This window comes from Lepidochelys olivacea (genome assembly GCF_965140295.1).
Source record: "Lepidochelys olivacea isolate rLepOli2 genome assembly, chromosome: 6".
Taxonomy (NCBI): Eukaryota; Metazoa; Chordata; order Testudines; family Cheloniidae; genus Lepidochelys; species Lepidochelys olivacea.
In genome coordinates, this window is record NC_140416.1 from 65,339,837 (window position 1) to 65,359,353 (window position 19,517).

The 19,517-nt window shown below is 42.5% G+C and overlaps 1 protein-coding gene across 1 annotated transcript in view; it reads right to left on the bottom strand.

Moving 5' to 3' along the window:
* Positions 1 to 19,517, bottom strand: part of STARD9 (StAR related lipid transfer domain containing 9) — a 199,718-nt gene that overhangs the window by 40,615 nt on the left and 139,586 nt on the right. Inside the window, exons 19-21 of the mRNA XM_084631449.1 lie at positions 14,777 to 14,859; positions 13,933 to 14,042; positions 7,014 to 7,061 (exon numbers count right to left, since the gene is read on the bottom strand). Of these exons, the coding sequence (XP_084487575.1) occupies positions 7,014 to 7,061; positions 13,933 to 14,042; positions 14,777 to 14,859 (241 nt within the window). The remainder of the gene's footprint in view (positions 1 to 7,013; positions 7,062 to 13,932; positions 14,043 to 14,776; positions 14,860 to 19,517) is intronic.

Sequence of the window (19,517 nt, forward strand, 5' to 3'; positions counted from 1 at the left end):
TCAAGAAGGTTGAGGTGTTTAATGCCTATTTTGCTTCAGTCTTCACTAAAAAGCTTAATGGTGATCAGATACAATACAATTAATATTAGCAACAAGGGGGAAGGAACGCAAGTCAAAAGAGGGAAAGAACAGGTTAAAGAATATTTAGATTAGTTAGATGTATTCAGGTCTGCAGGGCCTCATAAAATACATCCTAGAGCACTTAAGGAACCAACTGAAGCAATCTTGGAACTGTTAGCAATTATCATTGAGGATGCAGGGAGGATATGAGGTCCGAGAACTGGAGAAACACAAACTAAGTACCTATTTTCAAATAGGGGTACAAAGGAGAAGCTGGGAATTATAGACCAGTCAGCCTAATTTTGATACCTGGAAAGATACAGGAACAAATTATTTAACAGTCAATTTGTAAGCACTTAGAGGACAACAGGATTATAAGGAATAGCCAACAGATATTTGTAAAGAACAAATCATGACAAACCACCCCTAATTTCCTTCTTTGACAGGGTTACTGGCCTAGTGGATTGGGGTAGGAAAACAGTAGATGATATATATCTTGATTTTAGTAAGACTTTTGAGACAGTCCCATGTGACATTCTTAAAAGCAAACTAGGGAAATGTGATGTAGATGAAATTACTATAAAGTGTGTGCAAAACTGATTGAAAGATCATACTCAGAGTAATTATCAACTGCTCACGGTCAAACTAGGAGGGTGTATCTAGGGGGGCTCTCTAGGGGTCAGGCCTGCATCTGGTACTATTCAGTATTTTCACTAATGACTCGGATAATGGAGTGGAGAGTATGCTTATAAAATTTGCAGATTACACCAAACTGGAAGGTGTTAGCACTTTGGAGGACACAATTAGAATTCAAAATTATCTTGACAAATTGGAGACTTGGTCTGAAATCAACAAGATGAAATTCCATAAAGACAAGTGAAAAGTGCTACACTTAGAAAGGAAAAATCAAATGCACAGCTACAAATGAGGAATAATTGGTTAATTGGTAGTAAAGCTAAAAAGGATCTGGAGGTTATAGTGTATCACAAATTGAAAATGAATCAACAATGTAATGTCGTTGTGAAACAGGTTAACATCATTCTGGAGTGTATTAACAGGAGTCTTGTATGTAAGACAGGAGGTAACTGTCCTGCTCTATTCAGCACAGATGAGGCCTCAGCTAGAGTGCTGTGTCCAATTCTGGGCACCACACTTCAGGAAAAATTTGAAAAAATAAGAGACAGTCCAAAGGAGAGCAACAAAAATGATCAATGGTTTAGAAAACCTGACCAATGACAAAAGGTTAAAAAAACTGGGCATGTTTAGTTTTGAGAAAAAATGATGCGGGAGGGAAGAACTGATTACAGGTCTTCAAACATATTAAGGACTGTTATAAAAAGAACTGTGATCAATTGTTCTCCATGTCCACTGAATATAGGACAAGCATCAAAGGAGATTTAGGTTAGATATCAGGAAAAACTTTCTGACTATAAAGGGTGGTTAAGCCCTGGGACAGGCTTCCAAGGGAGGTTGTAGAATTCCCATCACAGAAGGTTTGTACAAACAGGTTGGACAAACAGCTGCCAGGGATTGTCTCGGTTTACTTGGTCCCACCTCAGCACAGGGGACTGAATTTGATGACTTCTCAAGGTTCCTGCCAACCTACGTTTCTGATTCTAGATTGACACTTTTGCTCTTTTTAAAGGAAACTGTAAAGCTTTAAAGAGCCTTTGTGCCCCCCAATGAAAACATTTTAAAAGTTTTACATAGCAATAATTCTGCTGTACCAGCAGCACTAGCATATCCACTCACATGAGAGTTTGTTTTTGCTGAATTGGCATGAAGCTAGTTAATCTCCCCAATGTTAAAATTTAGAGTTTGCACATTCAGCAGGACAATACTAGCCAAACCTACTTACACTATTGAAAGCTCCGTACTAGGAATACGTCCCTGAAAGACACAGTACACAGAAGTATACCCATACCCCACTGCAATCAGAAATGCTTTGCAACACTTAGAAAACACCATGACTACAATTATTATCATACTGTTATAATCCTATGTTTTCATTATGTGGACAAAGAGCTATGGCTCTTTACCTCTCTGAGGTAATTGATTCTGTAACAGAGGAAGGGAATATTGTCCTATTATTGCTAAAAGAGCAAGACGCACATGCTAGTTACAATTCTGTTGCTATATCGGTGTCTCTGCCTTCTCTCTCTGTTTTTAGTAGTATGAGATAAAAATCAGACATAGCAATGAAGAAAGGCCTGAGTACCCATGCACAGGCTAGGACGGACCACCAACCAGCCTTAATACATTTACTGCTTGACAACGGTTTCTCTGAGGAGGAGGAGAGAGATAATGAAAATTCACAGGCTGCTGCTTACATAATACAGGTATGGCAGAACATGGAGTGTTTTTCCACTGGCTGTGAGGCTAGTGATCTTGCGAATAATGTGATTTGCTTGGATTTGGGATTCAGATCTGTCACTCCACATTCAGTGATAAAAACAATTATATGAATCCAAAATGTTTCCCATTTACATTCTGAACGTTTTACAGTCACCCCAAATTATCCTTGCTGGTTTGTGAAAATGATAAAGTGAAGTTATAAATGAAGTGACAATAGCCAAACAAGAAAATAAAATGCTAACGTATCTGGTAGCTGAATTTTCCAAACAGACAATTTAAAGTCCAATTAATATGTTCAAAATACATCTGAATTATTAACTAAAAATGAAGGTCATCTTATGTTACAAAAACAAATTAACATATTCCAAGGTAAGTACAGGTGGTTGTTTCATTGGTCCACTGAAACATACCCTGAACCGGACACACCAGTAAGATTTCATCTTGTTTCATATATTCCAAATCTATTTCAAGCAGGGATCAGTTCCCTCTATTGCTTGCACCCCTTCTCTCCCAAATCCACATGCATACATAAACAGTTCATGTAGCACTATAAGGAAATAAAATAATTTAACATCAGGACAGGCATAGGGTAAGCCGTTTAAATTCTGCAGAGCTGAGCATCTATCTCCAAAACAGAAACCCAGATAGACAAGACCACCATTTAGTGGTGCACAGCATGTCAAAAAGCAAGCTCATAATAAAGGACAGCGGTTTGCCGCTGTAGAATTGTACACACACCCCAGATTTACCAAATACAATAGAAATATTAACAGTTCATCCTCCTCTAAGTAAACATTTAAAACTATTAAGTAGGCAGCCAAAAAAAAAAAAATACCAACCTTAACCTAATGGTAATAAATTACTGAGAAAATCTTCATATTGTAACAAAGCTGGATTGTTTTTCATCTCATCTTTCTATCCACAAAGTTTGCATTAGGCATGCTAAATGAACCTGCTGTAGATCCACATTTTCTCCAGCCTGTTTTGCTGTCAGCTTTCTGGAGTCCTATTGTGTAATTCCCCTCCCCTCTTCCCGAAACACTTCCAAGGCTGATGCAGAGGCTGGCAGCTTCTACAGCATAATGCAGTTTTCAGTAACTATGGCAGCGATAGCCCTGTAATGAAGCAGAGTGCTTCTTGCAATGTAACATTAAGGCTCAAAACAAGAAACTTAAGCAAAGTAGTATTACAAAAGAAAAAAAAATACTGTCCCTTAACACCAGTTTTACTGATTTAAAGACAGAAAAACCATCACTCAAATCAGACAGTTTTCCCCCTTCTTACTGCCGATCCAGATTCCAGTTAAATTTTTCTTTATTATATAAACCAAAAAAAATCAGAGTAGATTTTTTCCCCCACTGTATATTTGCAAAGCAAGACAGGCTGGCAATAAAAGCAATTACAAGTCCGGGTTTCTAGCCCATCCACTGATTTGCATTTTTCTCTACTATATCCCCTCACCAGCACATTTGTCCAATCAGAAGGCTCCTTTCCCACACCACACCATAGCCTCAGAGTAACACACAGCAAGTAGAGGATTACAGCAACTGCACAGGACCACCCTAGGAAACTAGCTATACATATCTGCTCACATCACAGAATTTAAAGCTTATGAGCTCTTAAAGGGAAAAGCGATAAAATGGCTCTGAACATTTTGTGTTATCTCCTTCCCAAATCTCTTGACACTCTGCAGGTTACACAATTATATGCAGAAAGAAAATGAATTAAAAACGGTAGAAGAGCCATATGTGATCTTTGAAAACAAGCACACGAAGGGAAATCCCTAAAGGCTGGAGAAGGGACATCATCATCCTGCAAGACAGGCATTTAGTTCTTTGACAAGCTGGTGTGCTTAAAGAAAAAAAATGTCTGCTGACTAGTGTGATTGTTCAATTGTCTTATGTTCTCCTCTTAAGAGTATGACCAACTCCTTCTACTGCCTAAATATGCAGACACAACACCACCAGCCAGAAGTGACCTACCAACAACACATCTGAGCATCTCTGTAAGACAGTCCTATCCCTCTGGCCAGCAACGAGACACGCACACTGCCTCTGGAGAATAAATTTACAGTCCTTTCCCTAGTCCAGAATAAGACTCCTGTAAGTCAAGACACAACATATGCTCCATAGAGGACAATGGTGTCTCTGCAAAATTCTAGCTCAGTTGGAATTACACTCTATCTCAGCTTCCCCGTGATTTCAACTGAATATAGCATTCTTCAGTTCGTGTGCTGAAGTGCTATATAATGCCGCTGTGCACCGTTATTCAGCTGCTGTATCCCACCCCAGATGTGACAGTATTTCACAGGTGGGTGAAGTGATCCATTACGTACTTCAGAAATATAAAGCTCTGAGATCTCCAAATGAGAGCCATTATTAGAATTTCATATTATTATTATTATTATGAGAATATTAACAGGAAATTCTCCTTGTTCACCATATTGCAATGGATTAAGTATGTTAACATGAATTACAGTGTCTTCCAATATTTATAAATAAACCATTTGATTTTTTTATTCTTTTAAACTGGATGAAAAAACACCACCGTTGTAATTTAAAAAAAAGGAGGTGGGGGGCAGAGGAAGGGAAGAAAGAGAAAGAAGGAAGCTTGGATGTGTTATATAAAAGTGGATTATTTCTCCAAGAAACTAAAATGCATCTTCAGCTTATATTTCTGGGATGCTGCTTCTTTCGTTTTCTAGTTTTTTGTATTTTTTTGTTAAATGGGCCTGATTTTGATCTTAAAACACTTGGGCTTCTTAAACAATTTATTCTATAATGCCATCCCTCATCATTAAAACAGAGCACAATTTATCAAGGAAATTTGGGATATATGGTGATTATTTGAATATCTGAGACCCCTAATGATGAAGCGTAGGTTTTGTTTTAAATCCATTAATTCTGATATGCAGTATTTATGTAATGCATTATTCTGAAGCTAGTTTTTATTGGGATTTTAAAAACAGACTGACTTGTTTTCCAGTGGGCCCTTTCTTAGTAAAAAGTAACATTCTTTCTTTCTCTTTGAGTGAAATCCTGGCCCTACCGAAGTCAACAGTAAAACTCTCTGTGACTTCTGTGGCACTAGGATTTAACTTTTGTACCTATTGTATTGGTAGTTCAACCAGTATTCACCTAGTATGAGTAGATATTGTACCGGACCCTATACAGTTTGGAGATCCCGAGAACCACCAGACATAGGGCCCAATTCTACAAACATTAATCATATGATTAGTCCTCGCACATGCAAGTAGTCCCATACAAGTCAGTGGAACTACCTTTCGTGAGATTAGGAATACTTACAAGAATAAAGTTTGTTAAATTGGGCCTGGTACATAAAGGACAAACACATCTGGCATTACATTTCAATTACCTGCTTTTGTCAGACTGAGTTAGAGCCTTAATATTATTTCACTGTGAATGTTTGTAGTTATTCTATTCTTATCAAGGGAACAAAAAGTACAGGCTTGACCTGGTTACACATAAAAGTCTACAATGAATTTATGAGAATTTATGTCAATTACCAAATTGACACTCATAAAAATATTACAATTAAAAGTGAAAATGGCATGATGTTCTTTATGTTTATTCCAAATGGGTGAAATTCAGCCCTGGGTAGAGAGCCAGCTTACACATCACTGAGTTCTGCTTGAGTCATGTTTAAGCCCTACTTGGAAGGCGCAAGGGTGCTGACCCTTTGCATAGGTGTGAATTTCACCCATCCATTTTTGACACTACTCAGTCCTATGTCAGCTGGAATAATGTTGGGAGTTAGTCAACAATTACTCCACAGCTCCTTCCAACTGCAGCATTTGACTTATAGCACTCTATCCCCTCAAAACTAGCATTATCACGCTTACAGTATAACTGAAAAAAAGAACCCTGAGATGAGATGAAGAAGCTTTGCAGGGTCATTTGCAATCCATTTGTTAAATTGCACTTACAACACTAAAAAAAACCCACAACAATTGGTCAGCGCAGCTTTGAGGTTGAATCCATTAGAATGTTAGGTTTGTCTCACTTGGGACTTGAGTTTAATAGCTTGGCAAGCCACTAAAGCAAAAAAGCATCAAATGTGAAATAAGAATAGCATCATGGCAGCAAGCAATAGGGTCTCATCTGTACTTCGATTGCAAATTGCCGTTCTTACACCTCAGTGTGATGAAATCAAAATAAAAACCCAATGCACTTGGATTATCGTGGTCCAAACTGCCTCCTCCCACAGCAGCCAATCGGGAAAGGAAGGGCTAGAAAGGCCAGAAAATCAACATGGTTTTGACATGATCCTAATAATTCTAACTTGTGATAGTCATAACTAAGAAAGCCTAGAAAATTAAGCAATTAAACAATGCTATTGCTCTGAAAAATATGGTGTAATTCCCACATCTGAACAGGATGAGGCAAGAATGGAGATGAAGACCTAATGATTACAGAGGAAGGAGCTGACTGCATCTTTGCACCAGTATCAATTTCTCTGAGCCTCACATATCTGTAATTCTCAAAGTCTGCATGAGAATGGATACTCATTTGCAAAGATTGGAGACCTGTGCACAAAATCTCATGATGCAAGCTACTAACTTCAAGCTATTGTCTTACCTCATTTCAGCTGAATGTTTGCACTCCTCATGGCCTATATGCTTTTGACTGTGGGAAAATGAAGAAATATATTAGTCAGTACTGTATTTCAGATACACTTCTACTAGGTGACATTGATCTGCTCTGTAGAGAGGACCTCTGCAACATCTACAGACCACTTCAGACCCATTTTAGCCCTATATTATAGACCTTTGTGCTGATCCTCTTAGGGGGAAACATTTCAATCACATGAGCAAATCCACTTATCTGGAATAAGAGACACACTTATCACTTAGTGCATGGGAAGAAAAATTTAGTTTAACTTTGTGGAAAGACTGCAGGAAAGAAACAAAAAAAGATTGCTGGATTTCTTCAGGTAAAACACAGCTAAGAAAAACTACTCGCACATTATATCAGTAACAGTCATTAATAAAAATTCAAATAAGCAGGACACCAAAAAGTTTCGTTTTCAGAGTAACGGTTTAAGATAATCATGGCAAAATGGAAAGCAACATTATACACTATAACATAGCATATTCCCATCCTAAAGGAATGTGCTTCTATACATAATCTGGAAATCAATCAGAAATAGCCCTCAATCCTATCTAGTTTATGAGGGCAACTCGAACACTCACTAAAAAAACAAAACAAAACAGTGATATACAATCCTAGATGCCTTGAGATGTGTGCAAATATCTGATGCCCATCATTGAGAGCCTACAACAAAGTTTCTACCTCTTTTATATTCAAAACTGTGTAGTGAGTCTCTTGGCATCATGTAGATCATTAGCAAACGTCTTATTTGTAAATTTTTCCATTCTGGGGGGAAGGGAGGTTAAAGTGACATGACCTGGTACATTGTACAAAACAAATAAATACCAAATATTGTTTTGTAAAAAAAGGTATCTCTGTATTAAAATTAAAATAAATTAGCTTAGGAGGATCCTGAGAGAAGGAGAGCACACAGTACACACTTGGAGCCAGTAACACAGAAAGAATGCACAAATACTGTATAAGGATGAATGCTTCATGTTCATAAATATAAAAAGGCAAAACATTCCAAGAGAGTTTAAAGATGCTGAATTTTGCTATTCCACTAGAATAACTCTAGCAAAGAAATGGGTTGATGCTTGAGGAGAACTATGGAAGCAGTTATTGTTCTTTCCCCCACAATTAAATACAAATCACCACCTGGTTGGCACTGAAGCATGACAGCTGTCTAAGAATAAGAAAATGGTTATATTCAGTTTTATAAATACACCAAATTGCATCCTCTTTATAACTTAAATTACACACCAAAACTAGCTTAAAGGAACATTAAGGTTGCAAAGTTAAGCACTCAAAAGTTAGGAAATGCCAGAATTAAGGTTGCCTGTGCAGCAGTAATTCAGCCCCCTTGTTTGTGAAATTAAAGACCATAATGCATTACAATCACATATTATATTTTCCACAGCTTTATTCAGTGCACATGATAGACCTGCTCTGGGGATGAATCAAGGTTGTGTAGTAAAGGAGGTTGCGGTCTGTAGAACCCCTTTGTTGCACAAGCTGGAAGGCATGTGAGGAAAAGAAAGGATGGTTTCATGGTTAAGGAAGTTGAATGCCCTGAGAATTGGATTCAATCCCTGCCTATGCCACAGCATTCCTATGTGATGCTGAACAAATGACTTAAACCAAACTCTTCCCTGGTTATCACTAATTGCGTGTTCCTCATTTTCTGGGTGCCTGAGTTGAGACCCTGCGGGGGTCTGATTCGCAGAAGTGCTGAGAACTCACAGCAGCAACTAAAGTCAATGGGAGCTGTGATTTGAACATGTAATGAGCTAATCTATGCTAAGTATTCTGAAAAATCTGATCCTAGTCATCTCAAATTGGACACCCAAAATCAGTGGGATCTTTTGACCTTAATCTCTTTGGGCTAGACCCACAAAGGAATTTAGGAGCTACTAAGATTTCTGCTCAGTTGCTACCTCTCCCTGGAGGTGCCTAAAATTCCCTAGAAGACTAAACTTCTGGTGAAAATATGCCTACATTTCTGGCTTTGGGCATGTGCAAAATCACTGAAGTCCTAACACTGCCAATCAGTTCAGCATCCTAGATCATGCCTAAACCCCTCAGGATTTTAGGACCTTGCCCACTTATCTCATCTGCAGGGCCCAATTCAGTAGCTGTTCTCAGAGCATGCATATCAGATTGGGCCTCATACAAAAGACTGTTGGGGGTGACCATACAGAGCATTTTTGGGGGACTGGCAGCATGTGTGTCCCAGGATACCCAATAGCCCATGCTTAGGGCACTCACCTGGAATGTAGGAGACCTGTTTTTAAATCCTTAGCCCTGGTCTACACTAGGACTTTAGGTCGAATTTAGCAGCGTTAAATCGATTTAAACCTGCACCCGTCCACACAGTGAAGCCCTTTATTTCGACTTAAAGGGCTCTTAAAATCGATTTCCTTACTCCACCCCTGACAAGTGGATTAGCGCTTAAATCGACGTTCCCAGCTCGAATTTGGGGTACTGTGGACACAATTCGATGGTATTGGCCTCCGGGAGCTATCCCAGAGTGCTCCATTCTGACCGCTCTGGACAGCACTCTCAACTCAGATGCACTGGCCAGGTAGACAGGAAAAGAACCGCGAACTTTTGAATCTCATTTCCTGTTTGGCCAGCGTGGCAAGCTGCAGGTGACCATGCAGAGCTCATCAGCACAGGTGACCATGATGGAGTCCCAGAATCGCAAAAGAGCTCCAGCATGGACCGAACGGGAGGTACGGGATCTGATCGCTGTTTGGGGAGAGGAATCCGTGCTATCAGAACTCCGTTCCAGTTTTCGAAATGCCAAAACCTTTGTGAAAATCTCCCAGGGCATGAAGGACAGAGGCCATAACAGGGACCCGAAGCAGTGCCGCGTGAAACTGAAGGAGCTGAGGCAAGCCTACCAGAAAACCAGAGAGGCGAACAGCCGCTCTGGGTCAGAGCCCCAAACATGCCGCTTCTATGATGAGCTGCATGCCATTTTAGGGGGTTCAGCCACCACTACCCCAGCCGTGTTGTTTGACTCCTTCAATGGAGATGGAGGCAATATGGAAGCAGGTTTTGGGGACGAAGAAGATGAGGAGGAGGAGGAGGTTGTAGATAGCTCACAGCAATCAAGCGGAGAAACCGGTTTTCCCGACAGCCAGGAACTGTTTCTCACTCTAGACCTGGAGCCAGTACCCCCCGAACCCACCCAAGGCTGCCTCCTGGACCCAGCAGGCGGAGAAGGGACCTCTGGTGAGTGTACCTTTTAAAATGCTATACATGGTTTAAAAGCAAGCATGTGAAAGGATTACTTTGCCCTGGCATTTGCAGTTCTCCTAGATGTAGTCCTAAAGCCTTTGCAAAAGGTTTCTGGGGAGGGCAGCCTTATTTCGTCCTTCATGGTAGGACACTTTTATCACTCCAGGCCAGTAACACATACTCGGGAATCACTGTAGAACAAAGCATTGCAGTGTATGTTTGCTGGCATTCAACCAAAATCCGTTCTTTCTCTCTCTGTGTTATCCTCAGGAGAGTGAGATATAATTCATGGTCACCTGGTTGAAATAGGGTGCTTTTCTTCAGGGACACTCAGTATAGCCCATTCCTGCTGTGCTGTTTGCCTGTGGCTGAACAGAAATGTTCCCCGCTGTTAGCCACGGGGAGGGGGGAGGGTTGAGGGGGTAGTCACACGGTGGGAGGAGGCAAAATGCGACCTTGTAACGAAAGCACATGTGCTATGTATGTAATGTTAACAGCAAGGTTTACCCTGAAAGAGTGTAGCGACTGTTTTATAAAATGTGTCTTTTTAAATATCGCTGTCCCTTTTTTTTTCTCCACCAGCTGGATGTGTTTCAATGATCACAGGATCTTCTCCTTCCCAGAGGCTAGTGAAGCTTAGAAAGAAAAAAAAACGCACTCGAGATGAAATGTTCTCCGAGCTAATGCTGTCCTCCCACACTGACAGAGCACAGACGAATGCGTGGAGGCAAATAATGTCAGAGTGCAGGAAAGCACAAAATGACCGGGAGGAGAGGTGGAGGGCTGAAGAGAGTAAGTGGCGGGCTGAAGAGAGGGCTGAAGCTCAAATGTGGCGGCAGCGTGATGAGAGGAGGCAGGATTCAATGCTGAGGCTGCTGCAGGACCAAACCAGAATGCTCCAGTGTATGGTTGAGCTGCAGCAAAGGCAGCTGGAGCACAGACTGCCACTGCTGCCCCTCTGTAACCAACCGCCCTCCTCCCCAAGTTCCATAGCCTCCACACCCAGACGCCCAAGAACGTGGTGGGGGGGCCTCCGGCCAACCAGCCACTCCACAACAGAGGATTGCCCAAAAAAAAGAAGGCTGTCATTCAATAAATTTTAAAGTTGTAAACTTTTAAAGTGCTGTGTGGCATTTTCCTTCCCTCCTCCACCACCCCTCCTGGGATACCTTGGTAGTCATCCCCCTATTTGTGTGATGAATGAATAACGAATGCATGACTGTGAAGCAGCAATGACTTTATTGCCTCTGCAAGTGGTGATTAAAGAGAGGAGGGGAGGGTGGTTAGCTTACAGGGAAGTAGAGTGAACCAAGGGGCGGGGGGTTTCATCAAGGAGAAACAAACAGAACTTTCACACTGTAGCCTGGCCAGTCATGAAACTGGTTTTCAAAGCTTCTCTGATGCGTACCGCGCCCTCCTGTGCTCTTCTAACCGCCCTGGTGTCTGGCTGCGCGTAACCAGCAGCCAGGCGATTTGCCTCAATCTCCCACCCCGCCATAAACGTCTCCCCCTTACTCTCACAGATATTGTGGAGCACACAGCAAGCAGTAATAACAGTGGGAATATTGGTTTCGCTGAGGTCTAAGCGAGTCAGTAAACTGCGCCAGCGCGCCTTTAAACGTCCAAATGCACATTCTACCACCATTCTGCACTTGCTCAGCCTGTAGTTGAACAGCTCCTGACTACTGTCCAGGCTGCCTGTGTACGGCTTCATGAGCCATGGCATTAAGGGGTAGGCTGGGTCCCCAAGGATACATATCGGCATTTCAACATCCCCAACAGTTATTTTCTGGTCTGGGAAGAAAGTCCCTTCCTGCAGCTTTTGAAACAGACCAGAGTTCCTGAAGATGCGAGCGTCATGCACCTTTCCCGGCCATCCCACGTTGATGTTGGTGAAACGTCCCTTGTGATCCACCAGAGCTTGCAGCACTATCGAAAAGTACCCCTTGCGGTTTATGTACTCGCCGGCTTGGTGCTCCGGTGCCAAGATAGGGATATGGGTTCCGTCTATAGCCCCACCACAGTTAGGGAATCCCATTGCAGCAAAGCCATCCACTATGACCTGCACATTTCCCAGGGTCACTACCCTTGATATCAGCAGATCTTTGATTGAGTGAGCTACTTGCATCACAGCAGCCCCCACAGTAGATTTGCCCACTCCAAATTGATTCCCAACTGACCGGTAGCTGTCTGGCGTTGCAAGCTTCCACAGGGCTATCGCCACTCGCTTCTCAACTGTGAGGGCTGCTCTCATCCTGGTATTCATGCGCTTCAGGGCAGGGGAAAGCAAGTCACAAAGTTCCATGAAAGTGCCCTTACGCATGCGAAAGTTTCGCAGCCACTGGGAATCGTCCCAGACCTGCAACACTATGCGGTCCCACCAGTCTGTGCTTGTTTCCCGAGCCCAGAATCGGCGTTCCACAGCATGAACCTGCCCCATTAGCACCATGATGCATGCATTGGCAGGGCCCATGCTTTCAGAGAAATCTGTGTCCATGTCCTGATCACTCACGGGACCGCGCTGACGTCGCCTCCTCGCCCGGTATCGCGTTGCCATGTTCTGGTGCTGCATATACTGCTGGATAATGCGTGTGGTGGTTGATGTGCTCCTAATTGCCAAAATGAGCTCAGCGGCCTCCATGCTTGCCTTGGTATGGCGTCCGCACAGAAAAAAGGCGCGGAACGATTGTCTGCCGTTGCTCTGACGGAGGGAGGGGCGACTGACGACACGGCTTACAGGGTTGGCTTCAGGGAGCTAAAATCAACAAAGGGTGTGCCTGTACATCAAGGAGTATTTCAGGCAGGACTGCACGGAGGGTTCCAATAAGAAATGGTGCTCCAAAGTTATTGTTGTTATTGGAACAAGGAGGTTAGCCTGGCCTCTGATTGATACATGGCTAGATTAACCTCACTGCGCCTTCTCTGTGACTGACTGCAGTGTGATCTAGACAGGGGAGGAGGAAAATGAGTCCAAAACAAATCTGGTCTATTTCTTGTTCTGACCCACTCCATCGATCCTTTACATCTTTGGCTGGCAGCAGACAAAAAAGGCGCGAAATGATTGTCTGCCCTTGCTTTCACGGGGGGAGGGAGGGTGGGAACGGGGTCCTGACGATATGTACCCAGAACCACCCGCGACAATGTTTTAGCCCCATCAGGCATTGGGATATCAACCCAGAATTCCAATGCGCAGCGGAGACTGCGGGAACTGTGGGATAGCTACCCACAGTGCAACGCTCCGGAAGTCGACGCTTGCCTCGGTACTGTGGAAGCGCTCCGCCGAGTTAATGCACTTAATGCACTTAGAGCATTTTCTGTGGGGACACACACACTCGAATATATAAAACCGATTTCAAAAAAACCGACTTCTATAAATTCGACCTAATTTCGTAGTGTAGACATACCCTTACTCTGCCTGATTTGAAGTAAGGATTTTAACTTGGGTCTTTTATAGCCCAAGTTAGTGCCCTGACCACCAGGGCATAGAATAATCAGGGGTGGTTCTCTCAATCTCTCCTGTTGGAGCTGTTCTACTCATCATTATAATTTAAATCTAAATAAGGAAATAAAATATGATGGGACCTAAGCATTCCACTTCTCTTTGAAATGAACCCAGGTTCCAGGGAAGTTACATTCCGGTGAATACTTCTTTTAAACTTACCTTTCTTTTTCAAGTGGAGAAAAGATATAGGGAGGGGAAGGAGTGAAATCTCCATCCAAGTCCAGCCATTCCAAAGATCTGCTGCTCAATATGGGGGAGGCTTCACTAATCTATTAAAAAACAAGGTGGGAGCAGGAGGAAGGAATATTAAAACAACCTAGTAGGTTTCAATTTATTATTGCTGCTGTTAATATGTGCTGCAGAATAGAGGTATGGTCCTTGTCCCAATGACCTTACAGATGTCTAAGTCTGTTTGGAAATCTGAATAAACTATCTCCTGAATAATATCCTGCAGCAGTGAGTTCCCTTTTTATACACCATATAAAAAGTATTTCCTTTTATCAATTTTTAATTAAAGTCTCTAACTCTGATGCATGTAACAACACCTGCATGGATAATAACACTGGGACACTCAACACATTAATTCTATAATTTCACCAGCTAAAATTGCTTTTAGTGTATTTAATGCTGAACAGTGAGCTAATAACATAAAGAGGACAACTCAGAATACTATTGATCGTGGAAAGTTTTTAAATGGTCTTTCCACTTTAATGCCTTAAATTATATTGTTTCAACGCCAGCGAAGTCATGACTGGAAAACAAGGGCATGTTAAATGATTTAAGAGGATCTGCATTTTCTTTTGCTAAGCAACTCTGGAAATGGCACTGATGTCAAGCCACAATGGTTTAGTGTTACTACAGACCACTAGAAGGAGGAAATGGGGCAAGTAAATAAGTAGATATGAAGAAACATTATACATTTCATGTTTGCTTTTAAAATGAAATAAAGTTAGTCACCAATGAAGGAATTTAGGAAAGAAAAATATAAAGTCTCAAAACTTACCAATCTTCTTTGTCTTAAAATGGCAGCTTCTGCTGGGTGGTTGAACCTAAATTTATGAGCCTTGCCCAGGACAACAAGACCTCCTGTTTTTTTAAAAAAAAGAAAAAAGAAAAAAAAAGGAAACTATGGAGACAAAATTTATCAAACATCTGGAATTTGATGTGTATCCATGGTACATACTATTTAAACTGCTCCTAGTAACACTTTGCTCACTGTTACTGCCAGCATTACTGTGCTTTTTAAAAAATCTTAAACCCTGGAGGTCAGTGGCAAATCCACTACTGGAAATTTCTTTTTATTCTGACTCCTCTATCTCAATGACACAAGGAGCACATAAGAGAAAATTTTCAAGTCCCAGTGCTCAGTAATTAAGATACTCAAAAATCTTTAAAGTGAAAATGCTACAAAAAGTGAGAAAAAATCTAAAGTACCAATTATTAAGTAAAAGAAAAAAATTCAAAGAAGAATTTAGAAACGCCCCTACATAAAGCCATATTTTAATCCCACAGAATCATGATCTTGGAACTTTGAAGTAGAATTGAAAAAAAAGTGTCAATAATAAGATAGGTTTCAGAGTAGCAGCCGTGTTAGTCTGTATTCGCAAAAAGAAAAGGAGTACTTGTGGCACCTTAGAGACTAACCAATTTATTTGAGCATAAGCTGTCCATTTATTCTTTTATGTAGAGACTGTCCAGTTTGCTCAATGTTCATGGCAGAGGGGCACTGCTGGCACATGATGGCATATATCACATTGGTAGATGTACAGGTGAATGAGCCTCTGATAGTGTGGCTGATGTGATTAGGCCCTATGATGGTGTCCCCTGAATAGATATGTGGAGACAGTTGGCAATGGGCTTTGTTGCAAGGATAGGTTCCTGGGTTAGTGGTTCTGTTGTGTGGTTGCTGGGTGAGTATTTGCTTCAGGTTGGGGGGCTGTCTGTAGGCAAGGACTGGCCTGTCTCCCAAGATCTGTGAGAGTGATGGGTCATTCTTCAGGATAGGTTGTAGATCCTTGATAATGCGTGTAAGAGGTTTTAGTTGGGGGCTGAAGGTGACAGCTAGTGGTGTTTTGTATAAAGACTTGTCCAGCAAGCTGAATAAGACTGTCTGCTGGTGGTGTGAAAGAAGAAGCATCTCCTAACAGCAGGAGTTCTGGGCAGCCAAGAAAAGTGGTTTCCCAGTTTTCAGTGGTAGCCATGTTAGTCTGTATCAGCAAAAAAAAACAAAAAAAATGAGGAGTCCTTGTGGCACCTTAGAGACTAACAAATTTATTTGGGCATAAGCTTCCGTGGGCTAGAACCCACTTAGAATATCAGGGTTGGAAGGGACCTCAGGAGGTCACCTAGTCCAACCCCCTGCTCAAAGCAGGACCAATCCTCAACTAAATCATCCCAGCCAGGGCTTTGTCAAGCCTGATCTTAAAAACCTCAAAAGGAAGGAGATTCTACCACCTCCCTAGGTAACACATCCCAGTGCTTCACCACCCTCCTAGTGAAAAAGTTTTTCCTAATATCCAACCTAAATCTCCCCCACTGCAACTTGAGACCATTACTCCTTGTTCTGTCATCTGCTACCACTGAGAACAGTCTAGAGCCATCCTCTTTGGAACCCCCTTTCAGGTAGTTGAAAGCAGTTATAAAATCGCCCCTCATTCTTCTCTTCCGCAGACTAAACAATCCCAGTTCCCTCAGCCGCTCCTCATAAATCATGTGTTCCAGTTCCCTAATAATTTTTGTTGCCCTCCGCTGGATGCTTTCCAATTTTTTCACATCCTTCTTGCAGTGTGGGGCCCAAAACTGGACACACTACTCCAGATGAGGCCTCACCAATGTTGAACAGAGGAGAACAATCACATCCCTTGATCTGCTGGCAATGCCCCTACTTATACAGCCCAAAATGCCATTGGCCTTCTTGGCAACATCCAAGGTTGGATTGACTCATATCCAGCTTCTCATCCACTGTAACCCCTAGGTTCTTTTCTGCAGAACTGCTGCCTAGCCATTCGATCCCTAGTCTGTAGCGGTGCATGGGATTCTTCTGTCCTAAGTGAAGGACTCTGAACTTGTCCTTGTTGAACCTCATCAGATTTCTTTTGGCCCAATCCTCCAATTTGTCAAGGTCCCTCTGTATCCTATCCTTACCCTCCAGGGTATCTACCTCTCCTACCAGTTTAGTGTCACCTGAAAACTTGCTGAGGGTGCAATCCACGCCATCCTCCAGATCATTAATGAAGATATTGAACAAAACCGGCCCCAGGACCGACCCTTGGGGCACTCCACTTGATACCAGCTGCCAACTTGAAATGGAGCCATCCCGTTGAGCCCAAATATCTAGCCAGCTTTCTATCCACCTTATAGTCCATTCATCCAGCCCATACTTCTTTAATTTGCTGGCAAGAATACTGTGGGAGACTGTGTCAAAAGCTTTGCTAAAGTCAAGGAATAAACACGTCCACTGCTTTCCCCTCATCCACAGAGCCAGTTATCTCATCATAGAAGGCAATTAGATTAGTCAGGCATGACTTGCCCTTGGTGAATCCATGCTGACTGTTCCTGATCACTTTTCTCTCCTCTAAGTGCTGCAGAATTAATTTCTTGAGGACCTGCTCCATGATTTTTCCAGGGACTGAGGTGAGGCTCACTGGCCTGTAGTTCCCCGGATCCTCCTCCTTCCTTTTTTTAAAGATGGGCACTACATTAGCCTTTTTTCAGTCGTCCGGGACCTCCCCCCGATAGCCATGAGTTTTCAAAGATAATGGCCAATGACTCTGCTAAAGGAGTTGGCGGATGTGATTGCACTCTCGGATGCAGCACATCCGGCCCCATGGACTTGTGCTCATCCAGCTTTTCTAAATAGTTGCAAACCACTTCTTTCTCCACAGAGGGCTGGTCATCTCCTCCCCATGCTGTGCTGCCCAGTGCAGTAGTCTGGGAGCTGACCTTGTTCGTGAAGACAGAGGCAAAAAAAGCATTGAGTACATTAGCTTTTTCCACATCCTCTGTCACTAGGTTGTCTCCCTCATTCAGTAAGGGACCCATACTTTCCTTGACTTTCTTCTTGTTGCTAACATACCTGAAGAAACCCTTCTTGTTACTCTTAACATCTCTTGCTAGCTGCAACTCCAGGTGTGATTTGGCCTTCCTGATTTCACTCCTGCATGCCCGAGCAATATTTTTATACTCCTCCCTGGTCATTTGTCCAGTCTTCCACTTCTTGTAAGCTTCTTTTTTGTGTTTAAGATCAGCAAGGATTTCACGGTTAAGCCAAGCTGGTCGCCTGCCATATTCACTATTCTTTCTACACATCAGGATGGCTTGTCCCTGTAACCTCAATAAGGATGCTTTAAAATACAGCCAGCTCTCCTGGACTCCTTTCCCCCTCATGTTATTCTCTCAGGGGATCCTGCCCATCAGTTCCCTGAGGGAGTCAAAGTCTGCTTTTCTGAAGCTTAGGGTCCATATTCTGCTGCTTTCCTTTCTTCGTTGTGTCAGGATCCTGAACTCGACCATCTCATGGTCACTGCCTCCCAGGTTCCCATCCACTTTAGCTTCCCCATCTAATTCTTCCTGGTTTGTGAGCAGCAGGTCAAGAAGAGCTCTGCCTCTAGTTGGTTCCTCCAGCACTTGCACCAGGAAATTGTTCCCTACACTTTTCAAAAACTTCCTGGATCATTTGTGCACCGCTGCATTGCTCTCCCAGCAGATATCAGGGTGATTGAAGTCTCCCATGAGAACCAGGGCCTGCGATCTAGTAACTTCCGTTAGTTGCCAGAAGAAAGCCTCGTCCACCTCATCCCCCTGGTCCGGCGGTCTATAGCAGACTTCCACCACGACATCACCCTTGTTGCTCACACTTCTAAACTTAATCCAGGGACTCTCCTGTTTTTCTGCAGTTTCATACTTGAGCTCTGAGCAGTCATACTGCTCTCTTACATACAGTGCTACTCCCCCACCTTTTCTGCCCTGCCTGTCCTTCCTGAACAGTTTATATCCATCCATGACAGTACTGAAGTCACATGAATTATCCCACCAAGTCTCTGTTATTCCAATCATATCATAATTCCTTGACTGTGCCAGGACTTCCAGTTCTCCCTGCTTGTTTCCCAGATATATGAAGTAAACGATACAAGAGCAGGTACAAATACATGAAAGGATGTGGGTTGCTTTACCAAGTGTTAGGTCAGTCTAACAAGATAAATCAATTAACAGCAGGAAACCAAGGGAAGAGAAATAACTTTTGAAGTGGTAAGAGAGTGGCCCATTAGAGACAGTTGACAAGAAGGTGTAGTAACAGTAGGGAGAAATTAGTATTGGGGAAATTAAGTTTCGATTTTGTAATGACCCAACCACTCCCAGTCTTTATTCAGGCCTAATCTGATGGTATCTAGTTTGCAAATTAATTCCAGTTCTATAGCTTCACGTTGGAGTCTGTTTTTGAAGTTTTTTTTGTTGAAGAATTGCCACTTTGAGGTCTGTTATTGAGTGACCAGAGAGATTGAATGTTCTCCTACTGGTTTTTGAATGTTATGATTCCTGATGTCAGATTTGTGTCCATTTATTCTTTTGCATAGAGACTGTCCGGGTTGGCCAATGTATATGGCAGAGGGGCATTGCTGGCATATATCACATTGGTAGATGTGCAGGTGAACGAGCCCCGGATGGTGTGGCTGATGTGGTTAGGTCCTATGATGGTGTCCCCTGAATAGATATGTGAACAGAGTTGGCACCGGGGTTTGTAGCAG